Source organism: Denticeps clupeoides, unplaced genomic scaffold, assembly GCF_900700375.1.
Source record: "Denticeps clupeoides unplaced genomic scaffold, fDenClu1.1, whole genome shotgun sequence".
Classification (NCBI taxonomy): Eukaryota; Metazoa; Chordata; class Actinopteri; order Clupeiformes; family Denticipitidae; genus Denticeps; species Denticeps clupeoides.
In genome coordinates this window covers 5,584-32,856 of record NW_021629862.1, presented here as the reverse complement: position 1 = coordinate 32,856, position 27,273 = coordinate 5,584, and the positions used below count along the sequence as shown (strand labels likewise).

At 50.2% G+C, this 27,273-nt stretch overlaps 1 protein-coding gene and 1 pseudogene across 2 annotated transcripts; one reads left to right on the top strand and one right to left on the bottom strand.

The window, feature by feature from the left end:
* Positions 1 to 1,366: 1,366 nt before the first annotated feature.
* Positions 1,367 to 11,511, top strand: exoc3l2a (exocyst complex component 3-like 2a). 2 transcript variants are annotated; one of them, XM_028966714.1, is made up of 13 exons: positions 1,367 to 1,570; positions 2,435 to 2,792; positions 3,917 to 4,134; positions 5,614 to 6,358; positions 6,441 to 6,555; positions 6,844 to 6,927; positions 7,007 to 7,107; positions 8,519 to 8,629; positions 8,730 to 8,865; positions 9,112 to 9,234; positions 9,332 to 9,487; positions 9,608 to 9,729; positions 11,097 to 11,511. In XM_028966714.1, the coding sequence occupies exons 2-13, from the start codon at positions 2,446 to 2,448 to the stop codon at positions 11,383 to 11,385; spliced, it is 2,547 nt and encodes an 848-aa protein (XP_028822547.1). In that variant the 5' UTR covers positions 1,367 to 1,570; positions 2,435 to 2,445; the 3' UTR covers positions 11,386 to 11,511. The 2 variants fall into 2 exon arrangements, with proteins under 2 accessions (XP_028822547.1, XP_028822546.1); XM_028966713.1 differs by having other exon boundaries at positions 6,817 to 6,927.
* Positions 11,512 to 18,473: 6,962 nt separating this feature from the next.
* On the bottom strand, positions 18,474 to 26,088 carry LOC114776098 (RING finger protein 121-like; annotated as a pseudogene).
* Positions 26,089 to 27,273: the final 1,185 nt, after the last annotated feature.

The window sequence follows — 27,273 nt, the reverse complement described above, 5'->3', positions numbered from 1 at the left end:
GAAAATCACAGCAAATGTCACTGAAATTGAAAAGTGTTTTACTAAAAAGGCACTCAGAATGCATATGAATATAAAATATGAATATGAATATAAAAATAACGAGCATTTGAAGTGTGGCCCTGTAGCTTTGGCCCCTGGTGGAGCTCCAGAAATCATGGGCCGACATCGCCCGAGCAGCACTTCTCTTGCACACCCTGCACTTTTCTTCATGTTTGTAGTTTATGGTACGTCGTCATCCAGAAATCTGGAGAAAATGTCACCGGGAGATCGTGCATCTGTGACGTCGGAGGTGGCGGGACGTGGACCTCCTCATCACGTTTCAAGTAAAAGAGAAAAACCTCGTGCAGATCTGCAGAGCTCCGTCTCACTCACGTTATTTTAAGGGAGCCAGGATCATTACCGTAATTACCCTAATAATGCTTTCAGAAACATTTTTTGTTTGCGCAATCGTTTGAAGCGTTACGGTAATGTCGCCGTTCATCTATTCAATGTCTGTGCGGTGAAGATAATAATCTGGAAGCGTGAGAAATGCCATGTGTGACGTGTGAATTAGTTTATTCTTCTGTGTGCTGGATGAAGGACCAAGTCTCATTTCTGTCACTCTGGTAATAAAGTAATTCAGATTTATCTGGCTGAATGGTGTATGTGTGTGTGTCTATGTGTATGTATATGTGTTTGTGTGTGTGTGTATGGGTGTGTGTGTGTGTGTCTATGTGTATGTATATGTGTGTGTGTGTGTGTGTGTGTATGTACGTGTGTTTGTGTATGCGTGCGTGTATGCGTGTGTGTGTATGTATGTGTTTGTGTGTGTTTATGTGTTTGTGTGTGTGTGTATGCGTGTGTGTGTGTGTGTGTATGTCAAAGTCAAAGTAAACTTTATTGTCATCTCTTCTGTATATTGTGCAGATATACAGAGAGACGAGAAGACGTGGCTCCAGTTTACACAGTGCAACATAAAAATAGACAACAAAAAACAGATGCGGCACATGGAATACAATATATAAATAAATAGGACACAAAATATACATTTTAGCTACAAATGAAGTGTTAAAAAGTGACCAGTGATATATACATGTTTACCGACTGTGCAAATAAATAACAGTAGTGATAGTACAGTTTCAGTGCAACAAGAAGAGGTAGTCCGTATAGCAGCATGTGCATAACTGCAGCAATGAGGTATAAAGTGCAGAGGTGCAACAGAGTTAGTCCACAGTGCGAGTGTGTGTGTGGGGAAGTATGAGGGGAGTGTGTGTGGGGGGAATGTATATATGTGTGTGTGTGTGTGTGTGTGTGTGTGTGTGTCTATGTGTATGCGTGTGTGTGAGTGTGTGTATGCATGTGTGTATGTATATGTGTGTGTGATGTTTCCTCAGGAAATGGCATCATCACCTTTGCTAGGATACAGAATTGGCAGGAACCAATAGTCTTTCAGAGGACGTCTTGAACCTTGGAGGAGAAACACTTTGCTCTACACCCACAAAACCCCACACCCTGTCACACACCAACACACACTCTGGCATGGCAGCAGAGTGAGACGAGGAGCCGCGCTACACACTCCGCAGCAGGACAGGTGCGGGATTCGTCCGCTTTTACCTTCTCATTATTGTGCATGATTATTACATTACTGTTGTGTGGGTTTTCTGTGACCTCAGTGACCCCATCGCTGCATCACAAACTAATTTACAGAATTGACATATTTTCTCTGGCTGGTGACTGTTAATGAAGGTTAACCAAGCAGATTTAGAAGACTAATCTACAATGGTGGGTGGTTTTATTTTGGTCAGTCTGGATGTTCTGGATGTTCTGCTGGTTCCGCTGCCGCTGTTTTTTTAGTGCCACTTTAACACAAGCATCAGGGGCAAAGTTTCCGTCTGGACTGAAGCGGCCTTCTGACTGAATAAACATGGAAAGGGATGTTATCCTGTCTGTCTCTTCAGCGTTCCCCGGGGAGGAACTCAAACTTTTCCCTCATACATCTTCCTCTTTTCCAGTCATCACAGGAGACCAGGGTTCTCCTTATCCAGGGTTCTGCACTTCTGATCTTCTGTGTTTACACGTTCTGGCATCTGACTGGTCAGATTGAGAACAACAAGTTTTTGGGCTCCATCTGCCCTCAGTTTCTGTTTAAGTCTGAGTGCCGAACTGAGGAGGAAGCTGCTGTGTCCTGCAGACTGGACGGGCGCCAGCGCCATAATTACCATCTGAAGGCTCACATCGGAACACACAGAAACCCCAGGAACCTTCTGCCTGCTCGCATTGTTACTCAGCCTGTAATATGATGGAATTGAGCCATTAAGAGTAGAAATGTTTAAATCAGATGTTTCCAGATGTTGTCTGAACTTTACGAGGTTGAAACAATGAAAGGACCTGCAGGACGTTCCATGTCTGGAGGAGTTAACCCGGCTCTTGTTTCTTCTTCCCTCTGTGTTGCCAGATCGTGCCAGAATGCCCATTCTGAAGAAGCTGCCCATGTTGGCTAAGGGTTGCCACAGCAACGGGGAGCTGATCTTTCCCAGTCTGAACCCTTTTGATGAGAAGGACCAGCAGCTGGACGTCCAGGAGACCAAAGGGGCCACAGAGGAGTCTGTGTCCAGGGGAGGGCGTCCGCTCAAGGGAACCCTGGAGCGGATCTGCAGCTCGGCGCCCCTCAGAACCCTGGGAAAGCTGGGAAAGGGGCTGCGCGTGGGAGGGCGCAGCGTCTGGGGGGGCAGCGCCACCCTGCCAGCCGGGGGGGACAAGCGGAAACACACCCGCCGCAGCTCCGAGGAGATCATGAACCTCATACGCTTCAGGTGTGTGCCTGTTCACAATTATTGTAGGAAATATCTTGCAGAACTTTACACTGATGCTCCGCAGAGAGAAGACTGAGGCTGGTTCACTAGGTCCAGCTGGATCAGTCTTGAGATGCCAAGAGAGATTAGGAAGGTGTAGAAGGTAAAGGACTGGACAAGGTGTGCAGTGATCTAACAAGAGATCAAAGAGTTGTCCAAGATCATCGGTGTGTTTGGGTTTTTTTCTGATGAGGACAATCATCATCTGTGTAGCAATGGTATGTGCACCCATGCCAAGAGATCTGAGGGGGAGACCAAGGGAGTCCTGAGGGACGATGTCGTCTGATATAACTGTTTTTTTAGCTCTGGCCATGCAGAGCCACTAAGATCGTCTTACGGTTGGAGGATGACAACAGATGACTTTTTGCCCTAACTTCTGATGACAGCTGGGAGGAATATGCTTTGAAGCCAGAGCGATTAGAAACTTTTTCTGAGAGATATTGTGATAGATGGTCGCAGAAAAGTTGCTATAGTTGCTGATGGCTCTTCATTGTGATGCAGAGAAAGAGCAGCAACGAAACGTGTCCTCAGAGGCACTTTTGCGGTTCGGCGTTTGGACCCACATCCCTTAGATCATGAGTTTGATCCTTTACCTGCTAGGCCACCACTGCCCCTCTTCTGAATGCTGTTGGTGACCTGGTTATATGGAGCTACTGATGGAAGGTCCCTTTTGTATCATTGTAAAAGGTCATGACTTACTGGAATCTTCTGTAAGACGAAACTGTCTGTGAAGACGAGTCTCATCAATATAAAATCTTCAGCAGCCCGGCAAGACAAAGCAGGAGGAGCCAAATGACAATGAAGACTTTCCTTCTGGAAGGAAGGTTTGTGTGAATTGGATAGGAGAGTGGCTGTTGTAGGGAATCATGGTGCAGTATTGTTTGTGTCTGGATGAAAGTCAGCCCTCCATGGGCGGGGCCGGCGAGTCTTTGTTTATGGTGGTGGGAGAGGACGCTGTGAGATACCTGTGGGAGTCACCTGAGGATGTTGTGTTCTGCATTTCTGAGAACCTCGGCTTCCTCTCTTCCCTGTAACACGCCGCACAGTGGACAACAGAATAAAGAAAAGATCTCTTGTTCTCTCAGTCTGGCAGGACTGCGTAAGGAGACGATGGGCAGAGAACCCATTCCCAGGGGAGAGGTGACCACCGACGATGACGAGGACAGTGACCGCCGCCGTCCCTCCTTCCTGCGCCTGGTCAGCAAACTGGGCAGAGAGTCACTGCTGGACTCCACCTCCCAGGAGGCCGAGGAGGAGGCGATGGAGGAGCTACCAGTGATGAAGCGCAGGGAGCCACTCTCAGGTACGCTAATGCACAACACACAACGCGAACACATCGCTAACACACTGCTAACATACCACTAACACATCGCTAATACACTGCTAACACACCACAACACACAGCTAACACACACAGCTAACACACCACAACACACTGCTAACACACCGCTAACACACACCACAACACACCGCTAACACACCACTAACACACCACTGAGACACCGCTAACACACCACTGAAACACAGCTAACACACCGCTAACACACCACAGCGCTAACACACCATAACACAAACCACAACACACCGCTAACACACCACTAACACACCACTGAAACACCGCTAACACACCACTAACACATAGCTAACACACACACAACACACCGCTAACACACCACTAACACACCACTGAAACACCGCTAACACACCACTGAAACACAGCTAACACACCGCTAACACACCACACCACAACACACTGCTAACACACCATAACACAAACCACAACACACCGCTAACACACCACTAACACATCGCTAACACACCACAACACACCACAACACACAACGCGAACACATCGCTAACACACTGCTAACATACCACTAACACATCGCTAACACACCACAACATACAGCTAACACACCACAACACACCACTAACACACACAGCTAACACACCACAACACACTGCTAACACACCGCTAACACACACCACAACACACCGCTAACACACCACTGAAACACCGCTAACACAACACTGAAACACAGCTAAAACACCGCTAACACACCACAGCACAACACACTGCTAACACACCATAACACAAACCACAACACACCGCTAACACACCACTAACACACCACTGAAACACCGCTAACACACCACTAACACATCGCTAACACACCGCTAACACACCACTAACACGCCACTGAATCACAGCGAACACACCGCTAACACACCACAACACACTGCTAACACACCATAACACAAACCACAACACACCGCTAACACACCACTGAAACACCGCTAACACACCACTGAAACACCGCTAACACACCACTAACACACCACAACACACCGCTAACACACCACAGCACACACATTTACATTTACAGCATTTATCCCTTATCCAGAGCGACTTACAATCAGTAGTTACAGGGACAGTCCCCCTGGAGCAATTTAGGGTTAAGTGTCTTGCTCAGGGACACCCTGGTCTTCTGGTTCATAGGCGAGTGTCTAACCCACTAGGCCACTACCACCCTAACACACCACAACACACACTGCTAACACACCACTAACACACACTGCTAACACATCACTAACACCACTGAAGCACCGCTAACACACCACTGAAACACAGCTAACACACATCTAACACACAACACACACCGCTAACACACCACAACACACACTGCTAACACATCACTAACACACCACTGAAGCACCGCTAACACACCACTGAAACACACAACATCAACACAAACAGCCACGTGCATCTCTCTGTCTGCAGTGCTGGAGATTCTGCAGCTCATCAACCACAGAGACCTTCTCCTGGCCGACACACACATTCAGGAGCTGGAGAGGGAGTGCGAGCTGGACCCCACCCCCCCTGCCATGACCCCGCCCACCCCAGCATCCAGTCCGGTCCAAACCAACCCTCCCCCGTACTCCCCATGCGGCCCCATGGACGACCTGGCGTCCCCCAGCCTGTGGGACTCCGGCCGCCGGAAGGCCAAGGACGTGGAGCTGCTGTACGAGGCGCTGCAACGTGAGATGTGGGACGTGGTGCGCGAGTCCCTGCGCCAGCCACGCGCCGGTCCCCAGCTGGGCCTGGTGGTGCTGCTCATCCAGCAGGAGGAGCAGGCCGACGCCGCCTGGGCCCTGCGCGAGGCCACCCGGCCGGACGGCGACCAGAGCGAGTGGGCGCGGCCCCGGCGCCGGCCGCGGAGGCTGCGGCAGCGCTGGGCGGACGCCGTGGGCGAGGCGGCCGACTGGTCCCTGCCCCAGCCGGGCGGGGACGCGGCCGGGGAGCTGGCCTTGTTCCTGGAGCGGCTGCGGGGCCGCATAGTGGAGGATCTGGATGCCGCTCGCAGGAACGTGGTGGGGATTTACCCAGAGGACTTTGGGGCATTTCAGGTCTACCTGCAGAGCTACCACAGAGCCGCCGCCCGGCGCCTGAAAACGGTCACGGGTGTCCAGCTGCAGATCACAGACACTTACGCACTGCTGGATTGGGTCTACAACATCTACAGCAGGTAACACACGTCGCTCAGGATTATGGGTAATGGCAGGATGCTAGAGGACGCTCAGGGTTGTTTTTTATCCTGTGTGACTCAGGGACGTCTTGGGCACCATTGGCACCATGGCGCCCATTGATTCCACCCAGTTGGAGCCGCTGCTGCCACCCGAGTGTGTGGATGAGCTGGAGCAGGACTGCGTCAGTGTTGTCAAGGTAACAGGCCTACATACATTTACAGCATTTACCAGACGCCCTAGTAACAGGGACAGTCCCCCCCCTGGAGACACTCAGGGTTAAGTGTCTTGCTCAGGGACACGATGGTAGTAAGTGGGGTTTGAACCTGGGTCTTCTGGTTCATAGGCGAGTGTGTTACCTACTAGGCTACTAGCACCGCATCTACATACACAGCACTGGGATGTCATTTTATGTGTAGGCCTACAAGGTGACACCGTGTTGTACTGTGTGTTTCTGTAGGAGAAACTGAGCTCTGAACTCTCCCAGGTTCTGGAAGAGGAGGAGTTAAGTTGGGCTCAGACGCTGCACATTGAGGATTATCAGTGTAACCTGGCGCGTTCAGTCATACAGGTGCGCGCACACACACACACACAAACACACACACTGAGCGGAGCTATTAAATTGAACCTGTGTATTGTTGTTTGTGTAGAGGCTGAAGGTGGATCTGGATCGGTCGACAGCTGTCACTCCACTTCTCGGTGCTCGAGTCGCCCGCTGTACTCTGACCGGCCTGTCAGATTTCCTCTACAGGTCTGTCTGTCTGTCTGTCTGTCTTTCTCTGTCTGTCTGTCTGACTGTATTGTCTGTCTCTGTCTGTCTGTCTGACTGTCTTGTCTGTCTGTCTGTTGGTTTGTCTGACTGTCTGTTGGTCTGTCTGACTGTATGTCTGTCTGTCTGTCTGTCTGTTGTCTGTCTGACTGTATGTCTGTCTGTCTATCGGCCTGTCTGACTGTATGTCTGTCGGTTAGTCTGTCTGTCTGTCGGCCTGTCTGACTGTATGTCTGTCTGTATGTCGGTCTGTCTGTCTGTCTGTTGGTCTGTCTGTCTGTATGTTGGTCTGTCTGACTGTCTGTCGGACTGTCTGACTGTATGTCTGTCTGTATGTCGGTCTGTCTGTCTGTGAGTTTGTCTGTCTGTTTGTCGGTCTGTCTGTCTTTCTGTTGGTCTGTCTGTCGGTTTGTCTGTCTGTATGTTGGTCTGTCTGTATGTCGGTCTGTCTGTCTGTCTGTTGGTCTGTCTGACTGTCTGTCGGCCTGTCTGACTGTATGTCTGTCTGTATGTCGGTCTGTCTGTCTGTCTGTCGGTTTGTCTGTCTGTAGGTCTGTCGGCCTGTCTGACTGTATGTCTGACTGTATGTCGGTCTGTCTGTCTGTCTGTTGGTCTATCTGACTGTATGTCTGACTGTCTGTCGGCCTGTCTGACTGTATGTCTGACTGTATGTCGGTCTGTCTGTCTGTCTGGTCTGTCTGACTGTCTGTCGGCCTGTCTGACTGTATGTCTGACTGTATGTCGGTCTGTCTGTCTGTCTGTTGGTCTAGCTGACTGTATGTCTGACTGTCTGTCGGTCTGTCTGACTGTATGTCTGACTGTATGTCGGTCTGTCTGTCTGTCTGTTGGTCTATCTGACTGTATGTCTGACTGTCTGTCGGCCTGTCTGACTGTATGTCTGACTGTATGTCGGTCTGTCTGTCTGTCTGGTCTGTCTGACTGTCTGTCGGCCTGTCTGACTGTATGTCTGACTGTATGTCGGTCTGTCTGTCTGTCTGTTGGTCTATCTGACTGTATGTCTGACTGTCTGTCGGTCTGTCTGACTGTATGTCTGACTGTATGTCGGTCTGTCTGTCTGTCTGGTCTGTCTGACTGTCTGTCGGTCTGTCTGACTGTATGTCTGACTGTATGTCAGTCTGTCTGTCTGTCTGGTCTGTCTGACTGTCTGTCGGCCTGTCTGACTGTATGTCGATCTGTCTGTCTGTCTGTTGTTCTGTCTGACTGTCTGTCGGCCTGTCTGACCGTATGTCTGTCTGTCTGTATGTCGGGCTGTCTGTCTGTCTGTTGGTCTGTCTGTCGGTTTGTCTGTCGGTTTGTCTGACTCTCTGTCTGTGTCTGTCTGTCTGTCTGTCTGAGACTGACTGGTTTATTTATCATGTTGCTGTTGTTACAGTTTTAAGCGAAAAGTTGAGTTGTTCCATGAGACTCAGTCTGACTTTGGGGACAGAGGTGACGGCTATGTCTCTAAAACCATCGCTCTTGTCAACTGCATCCCTCCCTTCAGGTACACACCCAGTTGGCCTGTTCCAGAGTGTGTGTGCCAGTAGATTGTTAATGCTGCATTGCCTTGGATACACAGAGGTTTGTGTGTGTGTGTGTCACAGGAGCTTTGTTGAACGTTGTCATCAGTGTGACCCCCTTGGCAGCCCTGACTCTCTGCATCGTGCGCGAAGCTCCCTGGACCGAATCGTCAACCAGTCCATCAGAGTTCTGACTGACAGATTGTTTGAACACATCAGGGTGAGATGAACACGCACCACCGTACCTCAGGGCTCCATCCTCGGGCCACATCTAATCACCTGTTTCAGGGGATTCCACAAATCCACAATCTGACATTAGCCTGGGATGCGTATACAAACTGCCTTGGCCCACAACAACGTTAAAGCAGAACATCTACAAAGAACTTCATATTAAGCTGAAGTCTAGACAAACATGTCGAAAGAGGTTGTCTGACCACAGTCAGCTGACACCCAGTTTCCATTGCAGCCGTTCTTCGACAAGCTGGTGAAGAGGAAGTGGCTGACCTGCACAGAACCATACGAGAACATAGAAACAGCCATCAAACAACACTTCAAGAAGCTGCGCAGAATGGACTGTCCTCCCTATCAGGTGACTCCACCCCTCTGGTCCAATAAACCTTTTAATACAGTTCAGGTCCAACGCTGATCCCAGCAGCTCAGCTCCTGCCTGCCTGTGTGATTGACAGGTGCTGGTGAGCGAGGTGCACCGGCGGGTGATGGTGGAGTACGTACGCGCCCTCATGCGGGGGCGGGTCATCTGCACCTCGCTCAAGATGAGGAAGAGGCTGGCGTACCGCTTGCAGGATGAAGCCAAACAGCTCAAGGTGCTTTTCAAGGACCTGGTGAGTTAGGCCCCGCCCCCTGTTCCACGGTTCAGTGTTATGAATGGGGGTCAGCTCTGTCACCTCGTGCCACCTCATGCCACCGCACAGGAAGTATTTCGATTCTCTCCTCTGTGCCAGGAGTCGGACTGCTGCTGGCTGGACAGCGTTTTAATGCACCTGGCTGACGTCATTCTGCTGGAGGACACGCCCTCCATTCAGATGGAGGTGGCCATCCTGATGAAGGACTTCCCTGACCTGCGGTGAGCCAGATTCATCTCCCGCATTTCTTCCTTCTGTTTTCCCATGGTTCCCACCGCAGGCCCGGCCAAGTTTCCTGTTTGTCCCGAGGGGCAGGTATTTCCATTCCTAAACGCTCGCCGCACCACGCTGCTGAGACAGGGTTCTGGAGGACGAGCTGCTTCCTGCTGCAGGAACATCTCGCCCAGAATAGAGACCTTTTTCTGCCGGCTGGTGCCCATGCCAGGTTTGCTGATCTTTAACAGGAAGAGGGCCTCTGTGATTGGCCGCTGAGGTCGACACTGTTTATCGTTGAGGGTGGGAAGGGGCGGAGCTGAGTGGCGAGCTGCTCGATGCTGACGCACGAATCACAGCTCAGCAGGGCAGGCAGGAAGAAGCCAACAAGCACTTCCTGTTCCTCCCCCACCAACACACAGCGAGACTTACTGGTGCCACGATCTGGAGAACACATGGAATCTCGCTCAGTACACACACACACACACACACACACACACACACACTTAAACACACTTAAACACACTCCGAACACACACTCACACACACACACACACACTTAAACACACTCCTAACACACACTTAAACACACTCCGAACACACACTCATACACACACACTTAAACACACTCCAAACACTCACACACACACACACACACACACACACTTAAACACACTTAAACACACTCCGAACACACACTCACACACACACACACACTTAAACACACTCCGAACACACAGTCACACACACACACACACTTAAACACACACTGAACACACACTCATACAAACACACCCTCCATACACTCACACAAACACACACACACACACTTAATCACACTCCGAACACACACTCACACAAACACACAGAACACACACTCACACAAACACACCCTCCACACACACACGCATACTTAAACACACCCTAAACACACACTCACACACACTTAAACACACTCCGAACACACACTCATACACACACACTTAAACACACCCTAAACACACACTCACACAAACACACCCTCCATACACTCACACACACACACGTAAACACCCCCCGAAGACACACATACAGAGAAAAGTGTGTATTTCTGTTTACTCAGGCCACTATTTGGGGCGCAGGGGACTCCTGCCCCAGTCACATGGGGGCATTTTACCCCAAACACAGGATACACTCCGCTGGTGAGTTGGCAAAAATATTAAAACAAAGGAAATTCCAAAAGCCGGAGCATCCGCAGCACCTCAACCGGCAGGCCGGACTTTATATTACACATCCGACCGGAGGCGGTGGGGGAGGAGCTTATTCCCCGCTGACCCTCAGACCCCGTCGGTGAAGAAGTCCTGTACCCATGGCGGCGTGTGCTTTGACCCTGCAGGCGGCGCCACGTCTCGGCCGTGCTGAACGTGCGCGGGATGGTGCAGCAGGCGCAGCGGCAGGAGATCCTGGGCGTGGTCCGGGACCTGGAGCTGGGTGACGGTGCCACGCAGGTGCCGCGTGAGCGCGCCCTGTTCGCCGAGATCCCGGTGACCAGCGAGCTGCCCTGCCTCGGCCTGGCACTCATGCGCATGGCGCTGACCGCATCTTCCTGGGTGTCCAGCGCCCGGCCCAACCGCAGGCGCCGCGCCCACCTCGGTCCACAGAGCTCCGCCCCTCTGAGCAGCTGACCTCATGGAGGGATGACCCATGATGACCATGCAGTTTCTTTCATTCCAATTATTTATAATCTTATTATTTAAAGGTACTGCATTATGTCCAATATAACCAAATCAATAAAACTATTCAGTTCTGTTCTGGCTCTGCTGTAATAATTGCAGAATAAACATCTCAGACTGCTGCCTGCGTCTGGTTCCATGTTCCTCTGGAGACCATCTGACCCCTGGCCACCTTTCTCACTCCATCACTCACCTTCATGGGGCTTACGTAACACCTGAAACCCGTCTCCTGGTCACACACACATACTTGAGGGCCACTTCTCACGAACAATGGAAAGTGGAGGAGGGCGGATGAGGAAGTGATTGATGAAATAAGATCACATTCATCAGCTGCATTATACAGACAGGAAGTTCCGTTTGGGACGTTGAGTGGACCACCCTGTCCACAGCTAATTTAACCCAAATACTCTGGAAGCGTGGGGGACGTCAAAGGAGACAGAACGATCCCAGGAATGCTGCTGATGACCTCAGGACCTGATGTTCTCACAGGTGAAGCCCATGTGGCCCTGGATATGTGCGTGTGTGTGTCTGTGTGTGTGTGTCTGATGGATTCAATGGGGATGCCCCATACCCCGAATTTGTATATATAGATGTGGTGGTGTGAAGGCCAGTGGTGGCCTTGCGGTTAAGGAAACAGACCCGTAATCAGGAGGTTGCTGGTTCGGTTCCCTTGATGAAGGTGCCGTCCCCACACACTGCTCACCAATAGTGATGGTTAAATACAGAGGACACATTTCTCCATGATGCCATGTGCTTCACTTTCACTGATTCTCTGATCTTCACCTATCAAGGACTTTCTGAACAGTAAATCAATTTCATCTAAACCCACGTGGTCCATTGTTGCAGAACACACCTGTACGTATTGTCCTGTCCCATTTTTGGCCTCAGAGAATAAATGCATCTATAAATATTTGCGGTGGGCGGGGCATGATGTCAGTGACACTGTAAACATCCACGGGCACGCTGCCATTCCTCATCCCTTCTATAAACTGTTTTGACATTTGAATAATAGGGACAAAAACAGACGCCAGTTATTTATCTGAGCGCGTCCCCATGTAGTGTCCCTCCCTGACCTGAGCACAGATCACTGACCACACACAGACACACGTTATACATTAAATATATTATTCATTATGTCATTTATTATATAATATCGCAAATTATTCAATATACATAACATATATCACTAATCATATAACAAATGAAACATTGGGCCAGTGGTTGCCGGTTCGAATCCAGATCTGCCACCGAGGTCCCCTTGATGAAGGTACCGTCCCCACACACTGGTCCCCGGGCGCCTGTCATGGTGTCCACTATCACCAAGGGTGATGGTTAAATACAGAGGACACGTTTCACTGTGTCACCATGCGCTGTGCTGCTGTGTCTCACAATGACGATCACTTCACTTTCATATGAAACATTAAAACACCTCACCACAGTACAGTCATACTCACCAAACACATAGCCGGGTATGTGGTGTGTACAGGGGTGATAAACAGTGTGGCTATTAATGTGTGTGTGTGTGTGTGTGTGTGTGTGTGTGAGTGGTGGGGTCAGGGTGGACAAACGGACATCCTGCTCAAGACAGGCATGGGGGAGCCAACCGGCTCACCTACACACCCACATCTCACAACAAAAACATTTCACACACACACACACACACTTACACACAAATGAGAGCACAGGAGATGATGGGCCACTGGAGTTTCCCTCACTGAAGAACATTTACACTCACAGGCCTCTGACGTTCTGCTGTTTTTTTGTAAATGGAGCTCTGGAGCATCTGGAATGTGTGAAATATTCATGAATACTCAGGTCCATCACTCAGGCTCTGGAGGGTTTCTTGGCCACCACCCTCTGTTGTGTTTCACTTGAACCTTTGGCCTCCAAGAAACGCGTTTCAGCAGAAGAACCTAATTTATTGACCTGGCTGGGAGTGCAGTGACGGAAGCTGGATTGCGGCGAGCGGATCGGTAGAAAACAATGGTGCACGTTGGGAAACGGCAGCAAGGCCTCACCTTTGACCTGCGGCTGCCGCACACGGCTCTGTTTACGCAAGTGGATGGTGTGTTCAGCCTGAACAGGAAGAGGAAACCAAGCTGGGGTAAAACACAGGGTGAAGCACCTTCACTCGGCGTCATTAGGAGTGTGCAGGAGGAATAGAAATTAAACTCCATCAGCACGTCCTGGACTCATCAGTACCTGGTCCAACGGGTGCAGATGAATGACAACACTGGTGTCCAATGTTAATAAAAATCTTATACATTCACTTCCAAATAAGAATATATTTATGTTGATGGAGAATGGAGATGGGGTTCATGTTGATGGAGAATGGAGATGGGATTGATGTTGATGTTGATGGAGAATGGAGATGGGGTTGATGTTGATGGAGAATGGAGATGGGGTTGATGTTGATGGAGAATGGAGATGGGGTTGATGTTGATGGAGATTGGAGATGGGGTTGATGGAGAATGGAGATGGGGTGGATGTTGATAGAGATTGGAGATGGGGTTGATATTGATGGATAATGGAGATGAGGTTGATGTTGATGGAGAATGGAGATGGGGTTGATGTTGATGGAGAATGGAGATGGGGTTCATGTTGATAGAGAATGGAGATGGGGTTCATGTTGATGGAGAATGGAGATGGGGTTGATGTTGATGGAGAATGGAGATGGGGTTCATTTTGATGGAGAATGGAGATGGGGTTGATGGAGATTGGAGATGGGGTTGATGGAGAATGGAGATGGGGTGGATGTTGATAGAGATTGGAGATGGGGTTGATATTGATGGATAATGGAGATGAGGTTGATGTTGATGGAGAATGGAGATGGGGTTGATGTTGATGGAGATGGGGTTGATGTTGATGGAGAATGGAGATGGGGTTGATGTTGATGGAGAATGGAGATGGGGTTGATGTTGATAGAGATTGGAGATGGGGTTGATGTTGATGTTGATGGAGAATGGAGATGGGGTTCATGAAGATGGAAATGGGGTTGATGTTAATTGTGGGGATTTCATTACATTTTTCACAGTTCCTGTCATTATGGTAACCATATAGATGTAACGACGTTGAGTAAAAGCATGAAAATCCGCCTTTAGACAAAATAATTTGACATATAATATAATATAATAATCTTTTTATTGGGAAATTGATAAAAAAAAGTTCAACATTTCATGCATTTTGATTACTAGGTTAGAAACTCAATTCTCAGACCATTACTGTTTTCCTGATACATGTTGCCGTATTGGAAACATTCGCTGCTCTACTGTACATCTCCACCAGACATGGAGAAGAAACCAGATAGTCTCGGATGGAGAACACAGATGAATGGTAATTCCCTGATGTTAAATTCAAAAGGAAATGTTGTTAATTGGACATAAATCTGCAAGAAGAAATATTCTGAGTTCTCCCCCGAACCCCCGACTTATCGACTGTTCTATAAGATAGCTACTCTCACAAGACCCCGGTCATTTACTGGTACCACGAATTAAACTGAACTGTGCAGGTGGAAAATCATTTCTCATAACCATGCTCAGAAGAAGAAGAAGAATTGAGCGGGTTGTCCATGTCACTGAAAAGCTTTTTCAGTATTCTGCTCTCCATCAAGTTCTCTAGTCTGACTCAGAAGCAGGTCAGAAGCAGCTGCCTTCACCGTACTGTCCCAGCACACAACTGCAGAAAACACCACACTTCATACCAACGAGTGGTCTTGGACCAGTCCAGTTTACTGTCAACCTGTACCTGTAGTCCTCAACCATTTCAACATGCGTCCCTCTAATGTTGACAGGGGTGAGATGGCTTAGCTGTCCACCAACCTCCTGTATTCATTCTCCTGTCCATCCCTGATCCAGGCCACAGTGGCAGAATCTTCTGGGAATTTCTTCACGTGACATTTCTTGATGATGGGCTATTTAATACTCTAGAGCTGGAGATCTGAAGATGGGCAGTGGTGGCCTAGCGGTTAAGGAAGGCCCCGTAATCAGAAGGTTGCCGGTTCGAATCCCGATCCGCCAAGGTGCCACTGAGGTCCCCTTGATGAATGTCCCATCCCCACACACTGCTCCCCGGGCTCCTGTCATGGTGCCCACTGTCACCAATGGTGATGGTTAAATACAGAGGACACATTTCACCGTGTGCTAGGAGTCAGAACGTGTGATGTCAACGCTGCTGGTTGTGACTTGCATTCAGGTTGCACCCATATTGCAGTGATCACTCAAATTTCTGACTGTGTAGGACACACATTTATCATTTTTTCAGAAAGTCCAAAACATCAGACGGTCTTCACCACCTGCTCTCCTCACTAAAACATCTGGAATGTGCTTAGCACCACCTACAGGAAAACGTGGACATGGACGTGAGGCCTGGCCATTTTTTAGGTCCTCATCCTGTAGTAGAATTGTAGTAGTACTAGTAATAGGAGTAGTAGTAGTAGTAATAGTAGTACTAGTAATAGGAGTAGTAGTACTAGTAATAGGAATAGTCATAGTAGGTTTTTATTGTCACTTCTATCATGTGAACACAGTACATAGAAAAACTGCAAACAGAAGAAAGATCTAGAAAAAGGCATATAGACCTAGATCCAGTAGATCTGCTTACTTCGTCGTCGTTGGTTTGGACCACCACACTCCATCATTACTTCATCCTCTGATGTGTTGGCGGGGCAGACATATTTGTCCCCAGCAGGTGGTGTTCATATTATGAGGTCTGAGGAGAAGACCCCGGGCCACCACTCCTTCTCACCTGCAGCAATTTTGTGGATTTTCTTCAGCATGTTTCCACTGGACTATTTGGATTTATAACGACTGTCTCTCCTTCATGTTTATCTTCATATGATTAATATTCATCCCCGAGTCGCTTATTTAAACACATCTGTACAGGGACGGTCTCTTACATGCCGTGTTCTACATTTACAGACCTATAAAGAATTCATCTGTGTGGGGACGGGACCTTCATCAAGGGGACCTCAGTGGCACCTCGGCGGACCGGGATTCGAACCCACAACTTTGTGAATACAGGTCCACCTCCTTACCTGCTTCCTTGTCTGCAGCCAGGTCTCTTATTCATCCTCTCATATGTAAAATAGATGACCATGAGTCTCCACGAGCACCACAAACACGTTTAAAAAGCACAGATTTTTAATGGCAAGAACAAAAAGAACAGAAGAGGAGAGAAAAACGAGCCGTGCAACAGGACCTTCATCACGTGGTTTCTCTCACAGACACACCTCAGAATCATGAAGTTGGACCTTAATTCCTTCAGACAGTCATCCATACCAGAGAGCAAATATATTCCCACAACTAGAGGACCAGCCTGTCTGCTGCGTTCTGGATCTGATTTAAATCCTTATACAATCCACCAAAAAACCGAGAAGAACCCCACCTGAGCAGGACACTGAACCCCGAGTGTCCCCAGGGGGGACTGTCCCTGTCACTACGGACTGTCAGGCGTAATACACATCTTAAACTGGGTTTGGGGCTTCTCAGGAACTTGAAGAGGTCGCTCCCCGAGAACAGAGTTGGGGGGCTGGGGGTCTTCTTGCCCAAAGTAAAGTTCCTGGCGGTGGACCTCCTGAGCCCCGCCCACTTGACGCAGTCGCCCAGGCTCTTGGTCTGCCGGACCTCCAGGCGGTTCTGCCGCAGGCTGAGGCGGGGGAAGCTGGCGGAGGGGCTGAGTCCCTGGTGCTCCCCCTTCAGAGGACTGGTCTTCTGCCAGTCCAGCAGGACGCCGCTCAGGTCTTTACAGTCCAGCGCAGACTGGAGGCTGCTCTCTCGCTCCTTGGCCCTGGCCAGGACCTTCTCCATCTCCGTCAGGTTCTCCTGCATGCAGACCAGCTCCTTCATCTGCTCCACCTTCCTCAGCTCCTCCTGCTCTGTCTTCTTCAGCTCCTCCACCAGCTCCTTGAACTGAGCGCGGATCTGGCCTTTTATTCTGTCCCGCTCTCTCCTTGCTGCAGTTTAAACTCGCTGCGCTGAAGAGCCACAAACTTCTCCACCTTACTGATGTCCTCCCTCAAGAGGGCCAGGGTGGAGGGAGCGTCTCTCTGCACCTTCTTCTTCAGCTGCTGTGCCGCCTCCTTCAGCGGCTGGAACTTGTGACCTTTGTGCGCCCGGCTGTCGCGGCACACCAGGCACACCAGGGCTTTATCCGTCAGGCAGTAGATCTGCAGCATCTCGCCGTGTTCTGCACACACGTTCCTGTGGCCTCGTTCCCCCTTCAAGCTCCTCCACCATGTTGCTGAGGATCCGGTTCACCTTGAAGGTCCGTTTCTTGATCGGGGTTCTGCACTCTGGACAGCATCCATGCCCAGCGTTCAAGCTGGCCTGGATACATGACCTACAGAAGGTGTGCTGACCCTCACAGCTGAGCGTGACCGGCTCGGTGAAGAACTCTGTGCAGATGGAGCAGCGCAAGTTCTCCAGGACTGCAGACTCCCTGGCCATCGTGGAACAAGCGCCTTGTACAGACTGACAACTGGAATGACCAGTTCTGCGAAATTCAGACGAGGGTGGAGCTCCTTCTAAACCAGCTCCACCCAGGAACTCGACCTGGTGAGCTGAGTCACTGCTGGTTCTCCAGCTTCACCTGGTTTAAGTGAAATGTCTGAAAAACACTCCATTTTCAGGAGGAACACCTTCATCAGCATGCTGGTCAGTGAAGAAAAAAAGAACATCAAACAGGAAAAAGCTGCTGATGATTTCTGGGTGAACGTGGAAGTCACCGGACCTGATTTAACGTAAAACAGAAACGCAGGCGTCAGGAACCCAGACCGGTTTCTGCAGAAACTATCATCATGGGGTGAATTCCGGAGTTGGGACATGTGAACTGACTCATCAGGGAATCACCCACTCGACTGGTGTGGTGCTGTAGAACCTGGACGGAACGTTGAAGGAATACGACGGAACCTGCTGCGCCGCCACCATCATCATCTTCACCTGCTATTAAAGAAGCTTGTTCCTTTTTAAATGACTTAAATGACTTATTAGATGTTTGTTATGAGGATATTTTCTATAAGAAAGTGTATTTATCGGAGACAGAACTGAGGATGAAATCATCTTTAATAGTAGCAAAAATATCAACCCAGACATTTTCAGAATTAAATATTTTTTAAAAACATAACAGTCATAGTACAGCATGTACAGGGGCTACATTAATAAAGTGGGGGTTCAGCCAGCAGGGGTCAGTAGCAGCTGGCGGGACGACCCACGTCGAGAGAAAATCAAAACTTGATGGTGCTGCACGTAAATAGCTGAGATAAATCCTTTATCTGTGATTGGCTGGTTCCTGAAGAAAGGCGAGCTGATTGGATGAGAAGGTTCCTCAGGACCTTGTGTGGTCTGGAGTACTTCTGTTGCTCTGTGTCTGAAGAAGAACACGGTCAGTCATAGTGCGTGCATGTGTGTGTCCTGTGTAGACCCAGGTTCAGAAGACCCAAGACACTTAACCCTGAGTGTCTCCAGGGGGGGGACTGTCCCTGTAACTACTGATTGTAATTCGCTCTGGATAAGCACGTCTGGTAAGTGTGTATATGTGTGTGTGTGTGTGTGTGTGAGAGAGACATGGAGACAGAAGAAGAGCTTCACCAGTCTTATTGTCGTCTTTGCTCTCCCTGCTGGATTGGTCACCACACAGATGAAGTCAGAATTGAAATCTTCAGGAAGAACCTCAACTATCTTCAGGTTCCTCTTGAGGATGACGGATCCACCTTTAAAATAACTGAAACACACACATACACACACACACACAGCTGGGTGAGTGCTCAAAGTGAAAGGGGAGGTCAGCTGACCAGTTCCTCACCTCTCAGACATACTAATCCGTCCATCTGGATATGCTGCCTGGATGAAAGTGTTGTTGACAAGCCAGTAGATGACTGTTTCATCTGGAGACAGTCCAGGGTTCGCCACACAGGAGATGACCTTTGACTGTCCTGAAGATCAAAAATACAGTAGGTGGAACTCGACATTCGAACTAGACACTCGTCCAGACTTGTTTCCCTGAAACCTCAACCTCTTACCCACAGAAGCTGTAAGGTTGCTCAGTGGCTTGAGGATCTTAGGAGCCTTCTGCCCACGCTGGAGGGCATCTGAAGTCAGGCTGCCCAGCAGGACGAGGAGAGCTGCTGTCCAGCAGCCAGAGCCTGGAGACAAAACCAGCAGCACGTCACATCACTCTTCAGAAGACCTGCATCACTGGGTCCAATGAAGCTAAAAGCTCAGAAGATCACACCCCTCCTCCTGAATCCAGAGGAGCCTGTGGATGTGAAGGTCAGACTCACCCAGACCATCGTGTCCAGTCCTCATGATGATCTCCTGTGATGCACCCTGCTGCTGCTGCTGCTTTTTATAGGCCAGCACTTCCCCAAACAAAACGAAAATTGAAACTTCGGGCGGTTGCCACGGCAACAGTGACTCATCCCAAAATATCACGAGCCGCGTAATTTTAACCACGAATCCATATCAGACGTGATCATGAACGTGAACGCCAGCGAACATCAAAACTTGAGAAACTGATGTTTATGTTGGATCATTATATTTACATACAGATGCCAAATATGACCATTCATAACACAACAACAGAGCATGTACAGTTCTAAACAGAGAGATAAAAGGTCCAGGTCCTGGGACACCAGTCTTCATTCCATTTAAAATCCGGCACAGACGAGCGCCGCGCCTTACTCCAGTCCTAAGATGAAGTTGATCCCCTGCACCAGTCCGATTATTACAGGCTGCCAGGCAACCAGGTAGCGCAGCCAGTCGAGCAGCTGACCGTACATCACGTGCGGCCGTTCCCATCTGCAGAGGTGCGTTAAGGAGGACACATCATCATTCATCATTAATTCATCTTTTACCACCGTAACCAGATCAAGGTGGCTGGTAGTAGCCTAGCGGGTAAAAACCCCACCTTACTAGCGCCCCTGAGCAGGACACTAAAACCCGGTCACATAGCGCCCCGAGCAGGACACTAACCGTCACTAGCGCCCCGAGCAGTACACTAAACCGGTCCGCCAGCGCCCCGAGCAGGAACACTAAACCGGTCCGCGCAGCGCCCCGAGCAGGACACTAAACCGGTCGCGCAGACACGCGCCCGAGCAGGACACTAACTACGGTCGCCAGCGCCCCGGACAGGACACTAACCGTCACCAGCGGCCCCGAGAGGACACTAACCCGGTCACCCAGCGCCCGAGTCAGGACATACCGGTCACTACGCCCCGAGCAGGACACTAACCGGTCACTAGCTAGCGCCCGCAGCAGGACACTAACCGGTCACATAGCCAGCCCGAGCAAGGACACTAAAACCGGTCAGCCAAGCGCCCACCTGAGCAGGACACCTAACCTAAACCGGTCGACTAGCCGCCCAAACGAGCAGGAACCTAACCGGTCCGCCAGCGCCCCGAGCATGACACTAACCGATTCTCCAGCCGGCCCCGAGCAGAGACACTAACCGGTCGCCAGCGCCCCGAGCAGGACACTAACCGGTCGCCAGCGCCCCGAGCAGGACACTAACCGGTCGCCAGCGCCCCGAGCAGGACACTAACCGGTCGCCAGCGCCCCGAGCAGGACACTAACCGGTCGCCAGCGCCCCGAGCAGGACACTAACCGGTCACCAGCGCCCCGAGCAGACACTAACGGTCGCCAGCGCCCCGAGCAGGACACTAACCGGTCGCCAGCGCCCCGAGCAGGACCTAACCGGTCACTAGCGCGCCCGAGCAGGACACTAACCGGTCACTAGCGCCCCGAGCAGGACACTAACCGGTCACTAGCGCCCCGAGCAGGACACTAACCGGTCGCCAGCGCCCCGAGCAGGACACTAACCGGTCACTAGCGCCCCGAGCAGGACACTAACCGGTCGCCAGCGCCCCGGTCCGCCAGCGCCCCGAGCAGGACACTAACCGGTCGCCAGCGCCCCAGCAGGACACTAACCGGTCGCCACGCCCGAGCGACACTAACCGGTCGCCAGCGCCCCGAGCAGGACACTAACCGGTCGCCAGCGCCCCGGAGCAGGACACTAACCGGTCACTAGCGCCCCGAGCAGGACACTTACAGGACACTAGCGCCCCGAGCAGGACACTTTACAGGACACTAGCGCCCCGAGCAGGACACTAACCGGTCACTAGCCGCCCCGAGCAGGACACTAACCGGTCACTAGCGCCCCGAGCAGGACACTAACCGGTCACTAGCGCCCCGAGCAGGACACTAAACCGTCACTAGCGCCCCGAGCAGGACAACTAACCTGTCACTAGCGCCCCGAGCAGGACACTAACCGGTCACGAGCGCCCCGAGCAGAACACTAACCGGTCACTAGCGCCCCGAGCAGGACACTAACAGGTCGCCAGCAGCCCTGAGCAGGACACAGGCCGACCCGAGCAGGACCTTAACATGTCGCCAGCGCCCCGAGCAGGACACTAACAGGACACTAGCGCCCGAGCAGGACACTTACAGGACACTAGCGCCCTGAGCAGGACACTAACAGGTCACTAGCGCCCCGAGCAGGTCTCCAGGAGGACGCTCTGGGCATCTGGTAAATACTGTAGCTGGAGGATTTTCAGCCAGAGTCTCCCTTCCTGGAGCTGCTGGTCATCCTTCCTCCTGAATTCCCGCCACTGAGCTCCAGCGATCGGCGTGGAGCCAGCCGTGGTCAGGGTGGTGAGAAGAACCCAGCGTCTGCTCTTCAGTGATTGCCGCGGTCAACAAACCGCAGGGAGATCCCAGCTCTACTTCCCATCATGAACGAGAAGCTCAAATACCAAATAAAACACAAAGCTCTACTGCTGAGCAGAGAGGAACATAGGACATCACAGAGAAGCCAGAAGCCATGAAGGTCATTTACAGTTACAGCATTTACCAGACGTCCTTAGCCAGAGCAACTTACAATCAGTAGTTACAGGGACAGTCCCCCCCTGGAGACACTCAGGGTTAAGTGTCCTGCTCAGGGACACGATGGTAGAAAGGGGGGTTTGAACCTGGGTCTTGTGGTTACCTGCTAGGCTACTACCACCCTGGTCAGATAAGAAGTGACACCCCGAAGCAGGAGCAGGATGGAAATACACGCCAAACATAAAGCAATAGGTTCACGTTGGTGAGTGGAGAAGGTCTGATCAGGTGCTCCACATCTATCTGCTGCAAAGCGAGACAATTCACTCCAAACATCAGATCAAAGTTGGAGTTTCCCTGAACAGCACTGGGGGGTTATGGGAAAACGCAACGCGGGCAGCAGGTGTACATTGTCCTCCTGTCGACCTTAACAGCAGCTGGATCACAGGTCATGCTGGCCTACTGAACATCATCATCATCATCATCATGTTACCGTGACAATTATACAGAGACAGAGGAAGATGTGGAGGATACGGGTTGCTGAACATCCTCTTCAGATCCACCTTCTCCTTACAGTACGGACACGTCTGTTTCTTTCCCACAATGCACCAGCCTCGTATGCAGAATTCATGGAACCTGTGAGGTCAACTTAAGGAACTTGAGGGAAATGGTGGCCAGACAGACAGGGAACAACATCAAGCAAACAATAACTGCAGTGTGTACACGCTGTGTTTTTATGATTCCTACTGAAATGAGTCTGGTGTGAAGAAGAGGATGTAACTCAGATAAAAGCATGAACTGGTGGTGATCATCTGACCAGGCGGTCAGGCGGGTCACAATCATCACACACCAACAAGCACGATTCATTACAGGAATACAGGAGCATAAAACGTAGAAAACCCCTCAACTTATCTAATTAATGAAATGTTCTACTCCATACTTGTACTATATTACCTGGGTTAAATAGAACTGCATTACTAAAAAAACAGATTTTATTGACTAAAACTAGACCAATTATTCACGATAATTCTGACTTAAATAAGACTAAAATGCTCAGAGTTTTAGTCGACAGAATCTGACTAGGGTTGAAAAAAAATATATAATAATAATAATGTATTAAAATGACAGCTGGACACAAAGACTGGTCCAGAAGTAAAATGAAGACGGGCTGTACGTGGGAACGAGCAGGAAACGTACGTGCACACACACCGTGAAGGATACACGTGGTTGCAGGACAGCCGGTACGTGTTCTCGATGATGCCCTCCTCGCTCACGTCCACCAGGGTGGGCTGTCCACACACGGCACAGATGCTGTCCGACAGATGCTTCGTGGGCATCCCTGACGCGCTGTAGTACTGACACACAGCAGGACCAACGTCCATGAAATCCCCGCGCCGCCAGGCTAGAAGCCACGCCCACAACCCGCATCCGCTCACCCCGACTGTTGAGGCCATGAAGTCTGCACACATCTCCGCAAAGTCCCGTCCCAGAACGCCGTAGTAGAGACCGTAGAAGAGCAGGGACACGCCGAAGTCCATGGCATCTTCAGGCTTTATCCTGCAAGAAGACACAGAAGACCTTCAGGTTGAAAAGAAGGAGGAGGAACGCAGCGCAGGGATTCTCACCGGCAGAATAAACAAAAATCTACTCAGAGACCTATGATTTGGGATCGAGACACACAGATACAGAAACAGCAAAAACCCGAACCTATGGTGCCCAGAAAGGTCACCACGAACGCAAAAACAGGAAGTGGGCCCCGTAATAACCGCCAAGGTGCCCACTGAGGTCCCCACACGCTGCTCCCCGGGCGCCTGTCATGGTGCCCACTGGTTAATACAGAGGACACCGTGTGCTTGGTGCTGCAGTGGATCACCGTGACAATCACTTCACTTTCAAAAGCCATAACCGCGTGTGAGAATCGTCTTGTCCTGTTCAGAAAATGAAATAAACTTCATAAACACCATGGACTTCAGTCACAGTTCTCGCGTGAAATAAACGTGTTATTAATAAACAGCACAGAAGTCAGAAGCATAAAAACCAGGGTCCTCACCTGAGAGCAGCAGGTTGAGGCCGAACAGCGTGAACATGATGACCGCATATCCCACAATGCCCCGTGGTGTAGCTGATCTTGTAGAGGAGGAGGAACCATTTATACACCAGCCTGTCCAGACGGGGGAGACGGGAAAATGAAGGACCGACCCCCCTGACCCCACGACCTCCTGCCCTCAGGACTTTACCTGGGCGTGGTGCAGCCCAGGGGCTTACGAGTCGCACGGAAGCTGATGAACGCCGTCACCACCGAGAAGATGAGCCAAGTCACCAGGAAACGCCACCAGTGGGAAGCTTCGTGGTGAAGTACAGCGGGACCCCCCCACATCTGGAAACAACGTCACCAGCTGCAGAAGAACAGAGAACACGGAGTTCCACTTCCTAGAACCACCATCCAACCACAGGATAAAGAACCAAGAACAGCCCAAACACACACACACACACACCGAATCAACAAGGTGTTAAAACCCCAGACACGTTGTGGATTATTTTCATTTCCCACAACCTGCCATTTACATTTACGCCCTGATCCAGAGCGACTGTAACATGGCTTTCCATGTCACCATGGATGAAGTGGTCAGTTCTGGTTTCACTAGTACCCCCAACTATGAATACAATCTTTTATTCACTCTGTTTCTAGTTTCTATACGAAGTCAGACAGAGAAGGTCCAAGTTCATCTAAATCTTCTCTAATACACACAACACCATACACACACACACAGGTCTTCCGCACATGTTTTTGGTCGCCATGGAACATGAACAGCAGGTAAATTCTTGTACGGTAAAGAATCCTCCATTTGTGTTTCTAGTGACCAAGGGGTTGAAGAAATTCAGAAATTCAGCTAGTAGAGTGAAGAAGAGACTGAACATGGTGCACTGGGACTCATGCTGGCAGGTTACGACATCCAAGCATCTTCCTGCAGACTGCTTCAGTAAAAAACGTTCCCTTTCCCATCGTATCAATCTACTAGATAATAAACCAGAAGTCCTGAACTGACATCTGCGGTTTGATCTTCATGCATGAGGAACATGAACCCGCAGCTCACGTTGTAGGACTTGGGGTGTCCTCTGCCTTCCACTGGACCAGGACGAGCTTGGGCGAGGACCAGGGTGACTATGAGGATGAGCACCATCTCGGCAGGCATGGCCTCAGGGCCCTTGTGTTGGGCGTGCATCCTGGCATGTTCCAACCTGGAGATGAAGAACATCCAGAGGTCAGCAGGGAGGTCACTCACAGCAAAAAGGCAGCCTGGAGAAGAGCATTAAAAAGCACAGACCTCACTTCTCCTCCGGGGACAGCTGGGACAGGTCAACCTGAAGACAAATTGAGAGAAGAGGACACTTCCGGGGTCACCAGCAAAAACAAACATGAACAACAAAAAACAGTTCAGCTGATCGACGCTCAAATCAATGCCTACGTGGACACTTAACCTTTGACCCCCATCCCAGTGACCTGAGGCGCAATGGCGGCGGATGAACGGTAGACGTACACGGCGGCCGAGACGGTGGTGAGGGGGTGAAGATGATGATGATGATCATAATTAATCGAGCGCTGCCGCCCGCTGCTAACCCCGATTAGCCCGTTAGCCGCCTGCTGCGGGTCCGCCACTTCCGCTCAGAATGAACGCCGGGACGCGGCGATGAACCCGGGCCAGGCGCGGCCGCTCACCTGAGGCGCGTCGTCGCTGCGCCCGTGTCCGTGGTGGTCGTGCTCCACACCGTCAACCTCCACCTCGAACACCCCCGCCATCTTCCGGAGCCTGGCAGCCTGACACCGCCGTCGCCCACCATCACTTCCGGGTCACGGCGGCACAGGAGGCGGATTCAGAGAACCGATCAATTCTTTTATTTTTCAGAAGGGCTCTGTAGATTCGCGTTTCCTTTATACGCAAGTGTAAATGAAAGATTAAACTCTCAGATTCTGAAAATAAAAACCTTTAATTCTTGTCATCTGACGTCTTAAAACGCCCCCTTTCCATTACGTCACGTACAGGGTTACATGCAGGGTTTAAAACTTTACAGTACCTTTAAAAGAATAAAATCAAACCACCGAGGAGGTCTGCAGACAGACTCTTTTTATATATTGTATTAACAAACAAATATATTTAATATAGCCCAAATTCTCGTAGATTATAAGATTAATTCATATAAAATATAGGGTATGAGAGGATAAGATAAAGTATAAAGTTACAAAAACAGTAAGAGGGAAAGAAAATAGAACAGAAAAAGTATGGAACACAGGCTGTAAAAAAATAGATCAAACAGGAGAAAAAGAAGAATTTCAACTCAGGTGGCTCGTACGTCCACTTCCGGTTTTACAGGAAGACTCATGCGTACACGCTGGCGGGAAATATCCAAACCAGTCGGCCGAGTTAAAGTGGACTACATGCTGCTAATTATAAAAAGATGGCTCCAATCCGAATAAAACACGTCATTTCTTTCACATCACAGGTAAACTTATTCTTTACACGCGTTTCGGGGTCTGCAAGGAATACATCAAGTGTACTGATTATTATTATCCTGCTCACTATTTTTACCCAGCAGCGACCTTTTATTTCATTTCAGCATTTTTTTTTTTTCAGTATCAGACTTTTCTGGCCTTTTATTTTGATAATGCGACTTTTAGCAGAATGACTCCTACTCCTATCATCTCCTACTTTTCCTGGATAACTGCTCGTATACTCTCTCCTTCTCCTTCCATTGACATTTACAGCATTTACCAGACGCCCTTATCCAGAGCGACTTACAGTCAGTAGTTACTGGGACAGTCCCCTGGAGACACTCAGGGTTAAGTGTCCTGCTCAGGGACACATTGGTAGTTGTGACCGAGCCTGTGGAACCAGCTACCTCTTCCAACCTCTGCCTGTTTGTTGCTTCTACCGTCAGTGTATTTTACCTTATTCTTTTTCTGTATTTCTGTGTGTCCTTTAATGCCTGTACAGCACTTTGGAAATAAAGTTGACTGTGATGATCCTCGGGC